The sequence below is a fragment of the Myodes glareolus genome, chromosome 7 (genome assembly GCF_982192425.1).
Source record: "Myodes glareolus chromosome 7, mMyoGla1.1, whole genome shotgun sequence".
In the NCBI taxonomy this organism is placed as follows: Eukaryota; Metazoa; Chordata; class Mammalia; order Rodentia; family Cricetidae; genus Myodes; species Myodes glareolus.
The window spans coordinates 32736863-32750628 of record NC_142032.1 but is presented as its reverse complement, the minus strand read 5'-3'; the positions used below and the strand labels follow the sequence as shown (position 1 = coordinate 32750628).

General features: G+C 43.1%; 1 protein-coding gene across 4 annotated transcripts in view; it reads left to right on the top strand.

Annotated features, from left to right (window-relative positions):
• Positions 1-621: 621 nt before the first annotated feature.
• Pdcd1lg2 (programmed cell death 1 ligand 2) overlaps positions 622-13766 on the top strand; it is a 48782-nt gene continuing 35637 nt past the window's right edge. Inside the window, exons 1-2 of one of the 4 annotated variants that reach the window (XM_085693767.2) lie at positions 622-843; positions 7055-7122. In XM_085693767.2, the coding sequence (XP_085549893.2) occupies positions 7068-7122 (55 nt within the window). In that variant the 5' untranslated portion in view covers positions 622-843; positions 7055-7067. Of the gene's footprint in view, positions 844-6836; positions 7123-9032; positions 9210-13766 lie in introns of those variants that run through there. The other 3 variants (XM_085693769.2, XM_085693765.2, XM_048438805.3) reach the window with 3 other exon arrangements.

Here is a 13766-nt window from a genome sequence, read left to right as displayed (position 1 = left end):
GCAGAAATGGCAAGAAACTAACCCTACCCAACCAAGAAATGAAACTACCAGCCCCATTGTGAGTTTTGAGCCTCTTACCACTTTTTCTTAGAAAAGTGTTTCCTCAACTTACAGAAGTGTTCTTGATTTCTCTGGAAAAGGATAGAGGATACATTAAATATACAGGGAACTATGTGTATCTTGAGTTAGGAAAGGTTTGTGTTGAATGTAGTAGAATGTAAGGCCTTTTAACAAGGCATGTTTGATGCCATACTAATCTTTAAAAACTTATAAACTGAGATAGAGTAAAACAAAATAATTTACAAAGTAAAATGAGATTGGAATTTTCACAACCACGTTGAGGTTCTATTCATGGAAAAGGCACGGGTTATTAGGTGACTGAGGAGGTAAGAGGGCCAGGGCAGGAGAGGCATTACGGACTGTCCCAAGGTAAATTTGTCTCTGTAAATGATACCACTTTGGTTTTGAAAGAATCACTCTGGCTGCTGAATTGAGCATCAAATGCCAGGTGTTGGGGTTAGGATCTTAGAGTCCTATTTTTAGAAAGTCACAGAAATTGTCGCAAGAGATTGTGCCGGCTCCAACTGTTATGGAATCTCTGGGGGTGGTGACAAGGGGTTCAGCTCTGAATACATGTGAAGGGAGAGTTTACAGGATGAGCTGGTGGTCAGACGTGGAAAGGGAGAAGAAGACTGAAGAATGATTTTGGGATTGATGTCCCCTGCCTCAATAAGGCTGGTAGAGAGGAACCAGGATGCAGAGGAGGAACCGGCAGTGAGGCAGCTGTGCTGGTGCAGCAAGAGATGGGAGTCTCAAGTAATAATGCCAATGGACATCAGAAAGGTAAAGGATCGTCTAAGATGTGTGGCAGATGCAGAAGGGAGGGTTAGAGGAAAACGTGAGATGACTCCTGAGGTTCTGGCATGAGGTTGTTGTTGTTGTTGTTGTTATTATTATTATTATTATTATATTATAGGAAAGAAAGTACAAAGCTTTTATAAATTATCTGAAGTGTTAGATAATAACACTAATAATTTGTAACCTCTTAATTGGATTGCTTATGTGTCTGGTTTTAGAGTCTATGTTCTTATGCCTTGCACAGGTCTCATTTTTCCAAGAAGCAAAATTACTAGGACAGGAGTCTGCACGCTGGAAAGCACCTTAGAACACCCTGTCCCTAAGCTTTCCAATGGGGCAATGTACCAGGAAAGCCCCATGAATGGCTGAAGAAGAAAGAGAAGCTGAACCAAGAGCTCTCTCTGTTACCCTGCTGCGTGTCATCCTTTCACGGTCTAAAAATAAGGTGGCTGGCAAGTGCCAGGCCTGCTGTCATGCTTGAAGACTGCAGCTTTTCAAGTGACACTTGCATTTTGATCAGAGGAAGGCCATTGTCGGGTTCGGCTAAGGTACACTGCAAGTAGTATGCCCTGAGTATTGCCTGTGTTGTGTGGCCTTTCCTAAAACAAAGGCAAGGACCCAAGATTGCAGACTCATACATCTTTACTTGCAAGTGTATGCTACAATGAGTCATTGGTCTGGCTTGAGGCCTCTAGTTTCTGTTATACCAAAATAATGGGTTCTCTTTGGGACTCCTCTTGGCTGTCCTATTGTTGCCCTGTGTCATAAAGAACCTGTAGCTTTGGATCTACAGGACCAACCTTTTTACATGCTCATAGATGGAGTGGATATTGAATGGGCCAATTTATAGCCCTGGTTCTGGGCCTGGGTTGTAGCTGCTTTGGTTAGCCGGCTGGTTTTCCTTCAACCTCATCACCAGGGCAAACTCTCCAGCATTGGCCCAGCTAGTTCACCCAATGCAGCTAACCGCAAGGGGTGAGGTCAGTTCCCCGGCTCTCATACTCTGAGGAGGGGGCAGCTCACCCCCATTCCCAACACTAGGGGTCAGCTCTACTGTGTTGCCCAGGCCTGGTGTGGGGCCCATTCTCCAGAGTGCTGCAGCTAGTGCAGGGTAGAGTCAGTTGTCTTGTTATTGTGTCCACGAGACCAGCTCTACTGTGCTGCCCAGGCAAGGCACAGGGCCTGCTCTTCTACTCTCATGACCCCAGGGGCCAGTTCTCCCACCTGCTGCAGGTGGCGAGGTGCGAAGGGCAAGGGGGAGGCTTCTTTCTCACCCATGCTGTTTCAGGGCAGGCCAGTAATGGAACCATCTCTCTCACACTCATAACCTTGGGCTGACACACCCGCATCTCTGCTAACAGGGTCAGCTGTAGTATACTGCCCAGGGGAAGCACAGGGCCAGATCTCCGGAGTGCCACAGCTGGTGAGGGGCATGCCCAGCTCTCCTACCTGGCACAGGTGATGGGGGTGGGGGAGCAGCTCTCCCGTGCTCACATTCTCCAACCAGCTTGCCCCCACCTCACCTCCACTCCCATCAACAGGGTACAACAGGCGTTTTTGAGCTTTTGTTGACCCAGTGTCTTCACCAGATGGTCTGGCTTCTTCCATGACTGTCCACTCTAGAAACACAAGTTTCAAAGCCACCTTAAGTGGAGTCTGAAGACACCTCCTGCAAACAACCTAAGAACTTTGTTATTGAAAGAATGAATACCTGGTGCGTCGAGCCTTAGTTTAGTCTGCCCTGGAGAAACATCTGATATACTAGCAAACCTCAAGGGAAAAAAGCCTTGAGTCACAGGATCCCACATGGCGAAACATCAGGGTTGTCTAGGAGTCAGAAGGGAGACGTGTAGGCAGATGTCGGGATTAATTAACACAATTTCTGCTGGCTTTCAGCAAGGGTCAGTCACTAGTTTCAACAGGGTTTGATTATGAGGAGTAAAACAGTGAACAAGAGTTTCAAGTTCCCTACAAAGCAGGCCATAGAACACAAAGATTCTGAATTGCCTGGTTTATGTTAAAACAACGTGTTCTTGGCCCATCGGGGCCACCTCTTAGAACTGGTGAATTTGGGGAGGGCAGTCTGTTCGGCATTGCATAGCTTTCAGCGTACAAAAGATCAGGATACCCAGTGCAAAATCGATAGTTAACAAGTGCTGTCAGCTGGACCTTCACGCTTGGTCTGCCTCTTTTTTGCTGGTGCCTCTCCTCACAGCGGCCCAGACATGTTGGAAAATTCCAGGTCTGTTGCTTCACACTTTGTCTTTCTCATCTCTTGTGGCTGATGTCATGCGCACGGTGGCCTATGTTACTGCTATACAAGGTCTTAACCATAACCTCCAACTTGGAACTTTCTGCCTTCTTTCTCCCGAGCAGCTTCACTTGGAAGTCCAGCAGGCACCTCGGATCTGAGGACTATTCCTGGTCCTCTACTACCCCAATGACTTGATTCCCCAAGCCCGGGAGTTTTACTGTATATTTTAAACTACTTATCCGTATTGTCAGCAATTCCCTATAGGTTTTCTTTCAAAATATAGATATAAGAAAATGACTTAGTCAGTGACCATGCAGATCAGATTCCCGGTGCTCACATGCTCCCCTCCACTCCCTCCTCAACCTTGTCTGAATACTTGATGTGGGTGACATTCTGAAACTCAATAAGTGGAGGCCAAAGAACCCAGAAATGTAAGCGAGAATCTCTTCTTTTGAAAGAAAGAAGCAGATCGACACGAGAGGGCAGATGGGAGGGGGGGGGGTGGAGCAAGCACCAGCAACATGCACTGAGCACCCCACGAATAATGGCTTCTGATTTTACTTCTTTACACTGTTTAACTTTGTAATGTGACGAGGTTGGACCAAATTTAAAAGATTGGGCTCTCCTTTTCACATCACAGAAGCCATAACAATTGGTAACAAAGTCCTCTGCTTGCCTCTTCCGTCTTCAGGTGTGACTGGCAGGAAAGGGGAAAGAACTTACTGCCGGTGAGGGAAGAAATGGGGTGGGAGGAGGTGCAATCTTGAGTAAAATCCACAGTGGTCCCTGGCGTCCTGCAGGCTGCAACATGCGGTTTTATAAGAGTGCCATTTTTTTTTGTTCAAATGGTTTAAATTATCAGAATGCATAACTTCTACATATGCAAATAGGAAGTTTTCAAAGCTTGGGATGTTGAGGTCACTCAGTGGGTATAGGTGCTTGCTAGGCAAGCTTGGAGACCCATGTGCCATTCCCAAAGCTCACAGAAAGGTGCAAGGAGAGAACCAACTTTATAAAGTTGACTTCCACATGCACATCAAAGCACACACACCCACACTTGCCCATATCACCAATAATAATTATAAATAGCATATTTAAAGTTTCAAAAGCTGGGGAAAAAAAGAAAAGAAATCAGAAAGACAGGCTTTTTTCAAGGGTTGGAAGACTTTAATGATGAGATGATCATATTCCCCTTGGACAGAGTTGCAGAGTCAATGAAATTCTTACCAAAGCAAACAGTCAGTTTCTCTTGTGCAGAACAGACAAGTCTACCCTAAAATTCATACAGAAATTCAAGGGAGAGAAGCAAAGAAGCAGGAAGGGTGGAGCGAGGGAGAGAGAGGACTTGAGAAGGAACAAAGTTGAAGGTCTCACTTCCTGATTTCAAACTCGCCCCAAGGCTACAGTAATTAGCACTGGGTGATAGGGACATAGAACAGACATAGAGCCGAGCAAAATGGATGAAAAGTCCAGCAGTGCATCCCCTACATCTGTCGTCAAGGAGGCTGAGATAATTCTACAGAGAAAGAATATTTTTGAAAATCAACTTTAGTGGAACATTTGCAAAAGAACCTTATTTATCCCCCCAAACGTAACTCAACACAGGTTAGAGACCCAGATATGGACAGAACATATTTTGTTCTTACAAGAAAATGTTAGGAAGTGAGAAACAAGCTTGGCTTATTTTACAGCGGAGTAACTTTATGAAAGGAATAAAGTATTGATCTGTGATGCACAGCAGATGAATCTTGACTTTCTGTTCACCGCAAGAGGCCAGTCACAAAAGGTCAAGAACTGCATGATGTCATTGACGTGAAGTGTGTAGCACACATAGCTGACCAAAAGAGAAAGCAGATTTGTAACTGCCAGGGGTTCCAGGAAAAGGAAGGGGAAATAGGAATTTCTCTAACTGGGTATAGTTCCTTTCTTGTGATAATTAAAAAATGTCAGAAATATCAGAATTAAGTAGTGGTATTGGTCACACAACTGTGTGTACACACTAAACACCCCCATTGAATTAATATTGTGCTTGTGAGACTCTGCATTAGGTTTATACAGCTTTCTTTTGTGTATTGACTGTATTTTAATAAGACTATTATTAAATAAATAAATTTAAAGAACACATAGGTAATAAAACCCTCAACAGATCACTTCCTTCTACGAGCCCCAGCATCCTAATGCAAGTTATCACACTGTCCTCTAAGTCTGCATTGCCAAGCAGCTCATCCTCCCAATAGTAGGCAATTCTCTGACCAAAGCAACATCCTCTTCTAAAAATAAAAGTGAAATTCCCCAGGCTCCAGAGAGTATCCCTTCACCAACATGCTGTGTTCTCTGAACATCTCTGCTCTTCCAGGATTCAGATGTACAGCTTTCCTTGGAGAAATGGATTCACATAGCTAATAAAGTCTCAAGGTCCCCTCAAGAGAGAAGAACTGACAACAGTGTGCCTTCCCGGCTGTTCTGTGGATGCAGAGAACCTGGAATGAGAAGCGAAACAGAAGGTGGAACCAGACTGAGCTGGAGCAGGACCAGGACACCTCCCACCCCTGCTAGACCCGCTCTGTTTAGAGCTCTCAGAAAACACTGGGGTTCCTTCCCCACCCCCTAGTCAGAACGGCTATCTTCAAAGAAACAGCAAAACACATCAGTTGCTGGAGATGCAGGGAAAATGAACACTTGCACCCTGCCAATGGGAACGAGAATTAGTATAGTCACATGGAGATTAACATGGATATTCCTCAAAAAGCGAAAATTGATACCACCATATGACCCAGCTGGTCCCCTCCTAAGAACCCAATGGAATCTAAGTCGTCCACCAAAATACTTGTGTATCCATTGCTGTACCATTCATAGTAACCAAGTTATGACAGTGGCCCAGGTGCTCGCTGATGGATGAGTGGATAAAAAATACATTGCATATGTATACAATAGAACACTATCAGCCATAAAGAAGAAATGAAATCAATGTCATTTTTTTAAAAAAAGATATGTGAAAATAGGAGAACTGTTAGTGAGGAAGGGAGCCGTAAGGAGATGGGAGGAACATATAGGGTAATGGGAGTAAATATGATCAAAGGACATGTATGAAGAGGCATGATGAAGTCTATTGTTTTATACAACTAATAGTCAATAAAGTTTTTACAACATGAATGTAAATGTTTTCAGCATATAGATCTCAATCAGCTTCTTTGAGGTATGATTTAGAATAACTAATAAATTATCTCCATTTAATGTGTTCAAAGAAATAAAAAGTAGGGCAAGTAGAGTGGCACTTGTGTACTCAGGAAGCAGGAGCAGGAGAACCAGGGGTTTAAAGCCAGTCTCTGCTACGTGGATAGAGTCAGCCTGGATAGCATGAGACCCTGTTTCAAAAAATAATTAAAAATAATAATTAGAAAGCTCGTTAAGAGGCAAGCCACACAACAGGAGCCATGGGTCACAGCACTCAAGAGCTTGATGTTTTCCTACTCGACCAACTAGGAAGTAATGAGATACCAGCTCTGGTCTCCCGAGTTGATCTCCTGTTCTTCAGGGTCCTCTCTAAGTTCTGGTCCAGCTAGAGAAGATGGCGTACCTTATTTATTTGGTAAGTAAGGTTGGTGTTCAAGATTTTGATATTGACTGAACTTTAGAAAGTGACGGGAGGCACCAAAGGATCCAGATGATCACCACTGTATGAGGTCCATCCTCTCCTCCCGAAAAGGCCGTGAAAGAAGGAAGAAGAGCGCCTCATTTGAATTCAGAAAGAGTGCCTTCTTCCTCCTTGTGTCTGCCCTCTTCTGCAGAACAGACATCTACCGCTTCTACTCTTGCCTTGGCTGTCAGCTGTGTCTCCCACAAGATTTGTATCTGGGCCATTACTATTCTCTTGGGAGTAGTTAAGCCAGCAGAGACTGAGAAAACTCACTAAGCTCTGAGACTCTCAACTGTCTATTTCAGACCGATACAGACCATGTTCCTCCTGCCGCTGATGCTGAGCCTGGGCTGGCAGCTTCATCAGATAGCAGGTAAGAAAGGATAATGGGGCGGGGGTCTGGAAACAGTGGGAAGGAGGTGGGCCCTAGCCAAAGCTGGAAATGAGTGTGTTCCTCCGTCTGTGGACTTGCTTTGAGAGGGAGTGTGGATCTTGAAATAGTGGATATTTCAAGTAGCAAAGAAAAATGGTTCCCAGGGTGGCTGGTGCCATTTTACAGAGACAGAGATGGGAATATTAACCCGTCTGTCCCCATCATCCGATGCTTGCAATGAGACAGGATTCAGACACACGTGTCTGAATGGATGTAAAAGAGAAGTGGTTTAGTTCCATTTACGGTTAAGCTGCAAACAGCTGCTTCCCCTCCAAAAGGAACAGTGACCAGCGCAAACAGAAAGGATTTTGTTAGTCCTATGAGTTCTTTGTTTTGTTTGTTTGCTTGTTTGAGACAAGGTTTCTCTGTAGTGTCGGGGCCTGTCCTGGAACTAGCTCTTGTAGACCAAGCTGACCTCAAACTCATAGAGGTCCGCCTACCTCTGCCGCCCGAGTGCTGGGATTAAAGGCGTGCGCCACCGCCGCCCGGCTTCATATGAGTTCTTTTAACAAGCAATGGCGGCAGCTATTGGTCATTTAATGCCTTGTTGTAGAGTAAACTGAAAACTCGGGGTCCCCATAAAGCCGCAGTGGAAACCGAGTCTGAAGCCGATGCCTTTGAACTTGACGATGGGACACCTAGTGGAGGATGTGGTTGAGCCGGGAGAAAGCAGTTTCAGAATTGGTTGTTTCCCTGGGGAAGGTATTTCAGATCACTGGTGTGTGCGATCAGGGTGGCGGTAACTTTCAAGAGAACACTAGCTAAGAAAAGAGACAGGCGTGGAGGTTGGGAGTCCACATGCTCCACACTAGAAGCCCGGGGCTTTCTTTGCGCGGAACCATGAGGACAGCGGTCCTTTGCCACTGGATAACCTCTGGATGAGTGGTCTCCCCATCTCACCCTGTCCAGGGGTTGGTCCTCCACTTCTCTTCCAGCCGTGCTCCTTCCTTCGCTGTGGGCTGCTTAGACTGACCTGGCATTTGGGGTACATATTTGGCACATTCTTCTTTAAAAAGACCCTCGTATTTTGCCTCCTTGCTGTTTCTCTCCACCCCAGCGATGGCTAAAGGAGTACATAATGATTTCTATCCTTATTGGCCAAGAGCTTTTGTTCCCATAAAGCTGTACAGGCAAAAGCAGGGTCTGAAGTTGGAGTTCCCGGTGCCCTGACAGGATTGAAGATTTCAGGATAAACTTAGAGAGTGTGCAGCTTCTATTGATGAGGAACTACAAAACCACCAGGGCTGAGACTTTGCTGGTTTTCTTATGTATTTTCTCTTAGGAAAGGAAGGAGCTAGGAAAACTGGGCATGGGGTTTTTGTTTTGTTTGTTTGTCTGATTTTTTTATCTTCCTTTTTTTTATTTCATTTGTCTGTTTTTTTAATTAAATTTTATTTATTTAATATCCCAACTGCAATTTCCCCTCCCTCCTCTTCTCCCATTCCCTCACCCAACTTCCCTCTGCCCCACCCCCCCACCTACTCTTCTGTTTCTGTTCAGGAAGGGGCAAGGCTCCCATGGGTGTCAGCAAAGTATGGCTATCAAGTTGAAATAAGATTAAGCTCCTCCCCTTGTGTTCAGGTGGGGCAAGGCAATCCAGAATAGGATCTCTAAAGCCAGTAAAAAGTCTTAGGGAACAGTCCCTGCTCCCATGTTAGGAGTCCCACAAGTAGACCAAGCTACACAACTATCACATACTTGTAGAGGGCTAAGGTCGGTCCCATGCAGGCTCCCTGGCTGTTGGTTCAGACTCTATGAGTTCCTATGAGCCCAAGTTAGTTGTTTCCGTGGTTTCTCTTGGAAGGTCCTTGACGTCTCTGGCTCTTACAGTCCTTCCCTCCTCTCTTCAGCAGGATTTCAAGAGCTCGGCTTAATGTTTGGCTGTGGGTCTGCATCCGTTCCCATCAGTTTGTGGATGGAGGCTCTGTGATGACAACTGGGATAGTCACCAATCTGATCACAGGCAATGGCCAGTTCAGGCTACATATCCGCTATTGTTAGCAGTCTTGGATGGGTCATCCTCGTAGGTTTGTGGGACTTTCCCTTGCATCAGGTTTCAGTGTGATCCCCAAACACCCCCTCCCTTTCCAGTCATCTCTTTCAGTATTCTCCCCCTCCATCCAGCCCCCTACCTGCCCCCGGTTCACCCATGAGATCTCTTCTATTTCCCATTCCCAGGGAGATCCATGCATCCTCTGCTTGGTCCTCCTTGTCTCCTAGCCTCTCTGGCTCTGTGAATGGCAGCATGGTTATCCTTTGCTTTATATCTGATATCCACTTATGAGTTAGTACATACCATGTTTGTCTTTCTGGGTCTGGGTTACCTCACTCAGGATTTTTTTTTCTAGTTTCATTCATTTGCTTTCAAATTCACTTTTCAACCTTCACTGGATCTCTCCATAGAGGAAGGACTGTTCCCTTTAAGAAAAGCAGGACAAGGCAATCACAGTCAGTATGAGTTCTGAGTTAGGTATTGAGAGAGCTGGAAGGGCGTAAGGAGGCAGGTATGTTTACATTCACAAGAGGGCTCTTATGCTGAATGTTGTACAAGGCAATTTATGTATCTCATTCAATCTTTACAACATTCATTTCACAGGTAGAAAACTGAGACTCAGGAGCGTTATTACTGTGCCCTAGATAAGGTAGTTACTAGGTGACATACGAAAGAATTGCCTACACTGATGTCCTTTCTGCCCTACCCAGATGTGGTGCTAACAGTAAGATGTAATGGTAGACAATCTCTAAATCATCTAACTGGGGATGGGATTTTTACATAAGCTTGAAAATGGATACATGTTTAATGCTTATTTGAGCATTTCACAAATCAAAAAATATATATGTAATGAATTTTTTGATGAATTAATAAAAAGAAAACCAAACCATCACATTTTGCTCTATCCATAAACTTGGAATTCTTTTTCTGCTCTTTCTTTGCAGGCAATTTTAATTCAGATGAGTGTCGAATTAGGATGCCTCCTTCTTCCTGTATTTTTTAATCATTACGTGTCTTTTCAATTCAAGTATTTTGAGTTCAAACAAAGCTCTCGGTGGAAGCCCCTAGAAAACAAAAACGAGAAATTGTGATTATTTGAACAAAGGAAAAAGGCCTGGGATAGGGAGAAAAAGAAAAACTTCAGTATCCACACTTATTTATTTGTTTAGATGGTTCTTTCTAAGAATTGTGCATTTAAGCATTTTTTAATAAAATATAATTTTAAGAATATATAAAAGCTTTAAGAAGAACCTGAAGGCAGCTGGGTTGCAACCTTCATTGTTGGAGAGAATACCCTGGTTGTCACAGTATTCAGATTGAAGATCCCACTGCCTTAAGGGCCCTGTGCGGTACTGAGCCTGCATTCATCACAGAAAAAGGAGTTCCTATACACTAGTTACATCAACGTGAGTTCTCATTACCCTCTATGCACACACTCCTAAATTTTAATTATAAAACTAATGCTTATTGCGACCTTCAGTCATGATGGATGAATAGAGCCATCCTTAATGCTCTGATACAGTTAAGAGAAACCGTGGTCCAGGATAGAGTATTATAAGTGTGAAAGTAAATTAGTCACAAACAGGCTGCTGCATCTGTGAACGGAGCAGTGTCATGTTGGGTAAAAAGTCAAGCCCTGAAAGACGATATGCAGCCCAATGTCTTTTTCATTGTCTCTTACTCATAGCCTTAAATATATAAGGTCAAGCTGAGATAAGCAAGAGATTGAGACACACACAATTCAATATCAGTTGCTCCTGGGAGGTAGTACACGTGTCAGTAGTCACGTGTTGTGTTCAAGTTCTTGGATAAGGGGTGGCTTCCCAGATGCTCGCTTTTGTTGTTGTTTTGAGACAGGGTTTCTCTGTGTCGCCCTGGCTATCCTGGAACTCGCTCTGTGGAGCAGGCTGGCCTCACAGTCGCAGAACTTTTGCCTACCTCTGCCTCCTGAGTGCTGGGATTAAAGGCACGTACCACCACTGCCTGGCAGATGCTCACTTTCGGACATGAATTGCTTTAATAACTCTTCTTTTTTTTCAACTTTATTTCATGTGCATTGATGTGAGTGTGTCAGATCCCCTGGAACCGGAGTTACAGACAGTTGTGAGCTGCCATGTGGGTACTGGGAATTGAACCGGGTTCTCTGGAAGAGTAGCCAGTGTTCTTAACCACTGAAGCATCTCTCCAGCCCTTAATAACTTTTCTTTACATCGTTCTATTGTAAAATATACTAAAGACACTGAAAATCACATGAAGCTAATTCAAACTCGACACAACTGAACACTTTGGACACACCCCCAGATTGGTTAGGAGCTCCCCAGAAATTTACCTGCTGTCGCCCAAGTAAGCTCCTCCTTGGAACATTGCTCATGGCATTCGTTCCGGCCCGAGCTTCATAAAAATAAATGGCTACAGATTAATAAGAGAAATCTTTTTAAGGATTCAGATGGTATGCAAACTTTGTAGATTCCAAGACAGCAAATGGAAGTATCCCTAATTTTTAAGTGACTATATATTTTACTGGGCATGCTGTACTTTATTTCCCGAGTCCCCCCATTCATGGGCATTGCAGTTATTTCAATTTCTGGGTCAAGTGTATTTCTTCAAGACTGTAGAGAAACCTGACTCATTTTGATTCCATGAGCCATTATTTAGTAGCTCTTTCCTTATATATATTCCATAGAGATACCATCTATAAAAGTTGAATGGAATGCTTAGGGATACATTTTCATGCTAAAAGTATTTAAGTTTACATAGAGTAAAATTCACCCTGTCACTAAAAGTCTGTGTATTTTGACAAATATATAGTCATAGAATGGCCTCCACAATCTAAATGGGATCAGATGCTCCTTATGTGATTATGCCTTTGTTATTAATAAATATATTAATTATATTGCTTATGGAATTCACTGTGATATGCCCTCATGCGTGTATAACATATACTGTGGATACTCTTTGCCATCTGGCTTCCTTCTCTTAGTGTAATGCATTAGAGGTTCATCCATGTTGCTGTCTGTATCGGCAGTTTGTTCCCTTTTGCTATTGGATGGTGTCCTGTTGTATGTGTGTGCTGCATTTTGCTGATCCATTTCTCAATTGAAGGGCATCTGGGCTGTTTCCCATTTGTGACAATTTTAGAGATAAGTTGCTATAAATACCTGCAAGTAAGTTTCTGTGTGGACATACGTTTTAATTTTACTGGTTAACTATATTGAATTTCTAGACCCTGTGGCCACTGTAAATGAATGTATAGTAAACTTCCAGAGCTTTCTCCGGCAGTTGTGCCAACTTTACATTGCCACCAGCAGTGTCTGAGATTCGGTTACTCCTGGTATTGACATTATTCTGTTATTCCATGTCATCCCAACAGATGCATAGAAACACCTTGTTGTGGTTTTGGTTTACAGTTTTCCGGTAACCTGACTGTTTTCAGTACTGTAGCGCTGTAGTAGAGTTTGAAGTCAGGGATTATGATGCCTCCAGAAGTTCTTTTATTGTACAGGATTGTTTTGGCTATCATCGGTTTTTTTGCTTTTCCATATGAAGTTAAGTACTGTTCTTTTGAGGTCTTTGAAGAATTTTGCTGGGATTTTGATGGGCATTGCATTGAATCTATAGATTGTTTTTGGTAAGATTGTTTTTTTTAACTATGTTAATTTTTTACTATGTTAATTCTACCTACCCAAGAGCATGGGAGATCTTTCTACTTTCTGGTGTCTTTTTCAATTTCTTTCTTCAAAGATTTAAAGTTCTTGTCATACAAGTTTTCCACTTGTTTAGTTAGATTTACTCCGAGATATTTTATGCTATTTGTAGCTATTGTGAAGGGTATTGATTCTCTGATTTCTTCCCCAGACCTTTTATTATCTGTGTACAGGAGGGCTACTGATTTTTTTGAGTTAATCTTGTATCCTGCTACATTGCTGAAAGTGTTTATGAGTTGTCGAAATTCCTTGGTAGAATTTTTGGGATCACTTATGTAAACTATCATATCATCAGCAAACAGTGAGAATTTGACTTCTTTTCCAATTTGTATCCCCTTGATCTCCCTTTGGTGTCTTATTGCTCTAGCTAGGACCTCAAGAACTATATTAAATAGGTATGGAGAGAGTGGACAATCTTGTCTTGTTCCTGATTTCAGTGGAATCACTGGGAGTTTCTCTCCATTTAGTTTGATGTTGGCTCTTGGCTTGCTGTATATTGCCTTTATTATGTTTAGGTATGTTCTTTGTATCCTTGTTCTCTCCAAGACCTTTATCATGAAGGGATGTTGTATTTTGTCAAAAGCTTTTCTGACGTCTAATGAGATAATCATGTGGTTTTTATTTTTCAGCTTGTTTATATGGTGGATTACGTTGACAGATTTTCATATGTTGAACCATCCCTTCATCTGTGGGATACAGCCAACTTGATCATGGTGGATGATGGTTCTGATGTGTTCTTGTATTCGATTTGCTAGTATTTTATTTAGTATTTTTGCATCAATGTTCATAAATGAGACTGGTCTGTAATTCTCTTTCTTAGTAATGTCTTTCTGTGGTTTGGGTATCAGGGTAATTGTAGCCTCATAAAAAGTTTGGCAATGTTCTTC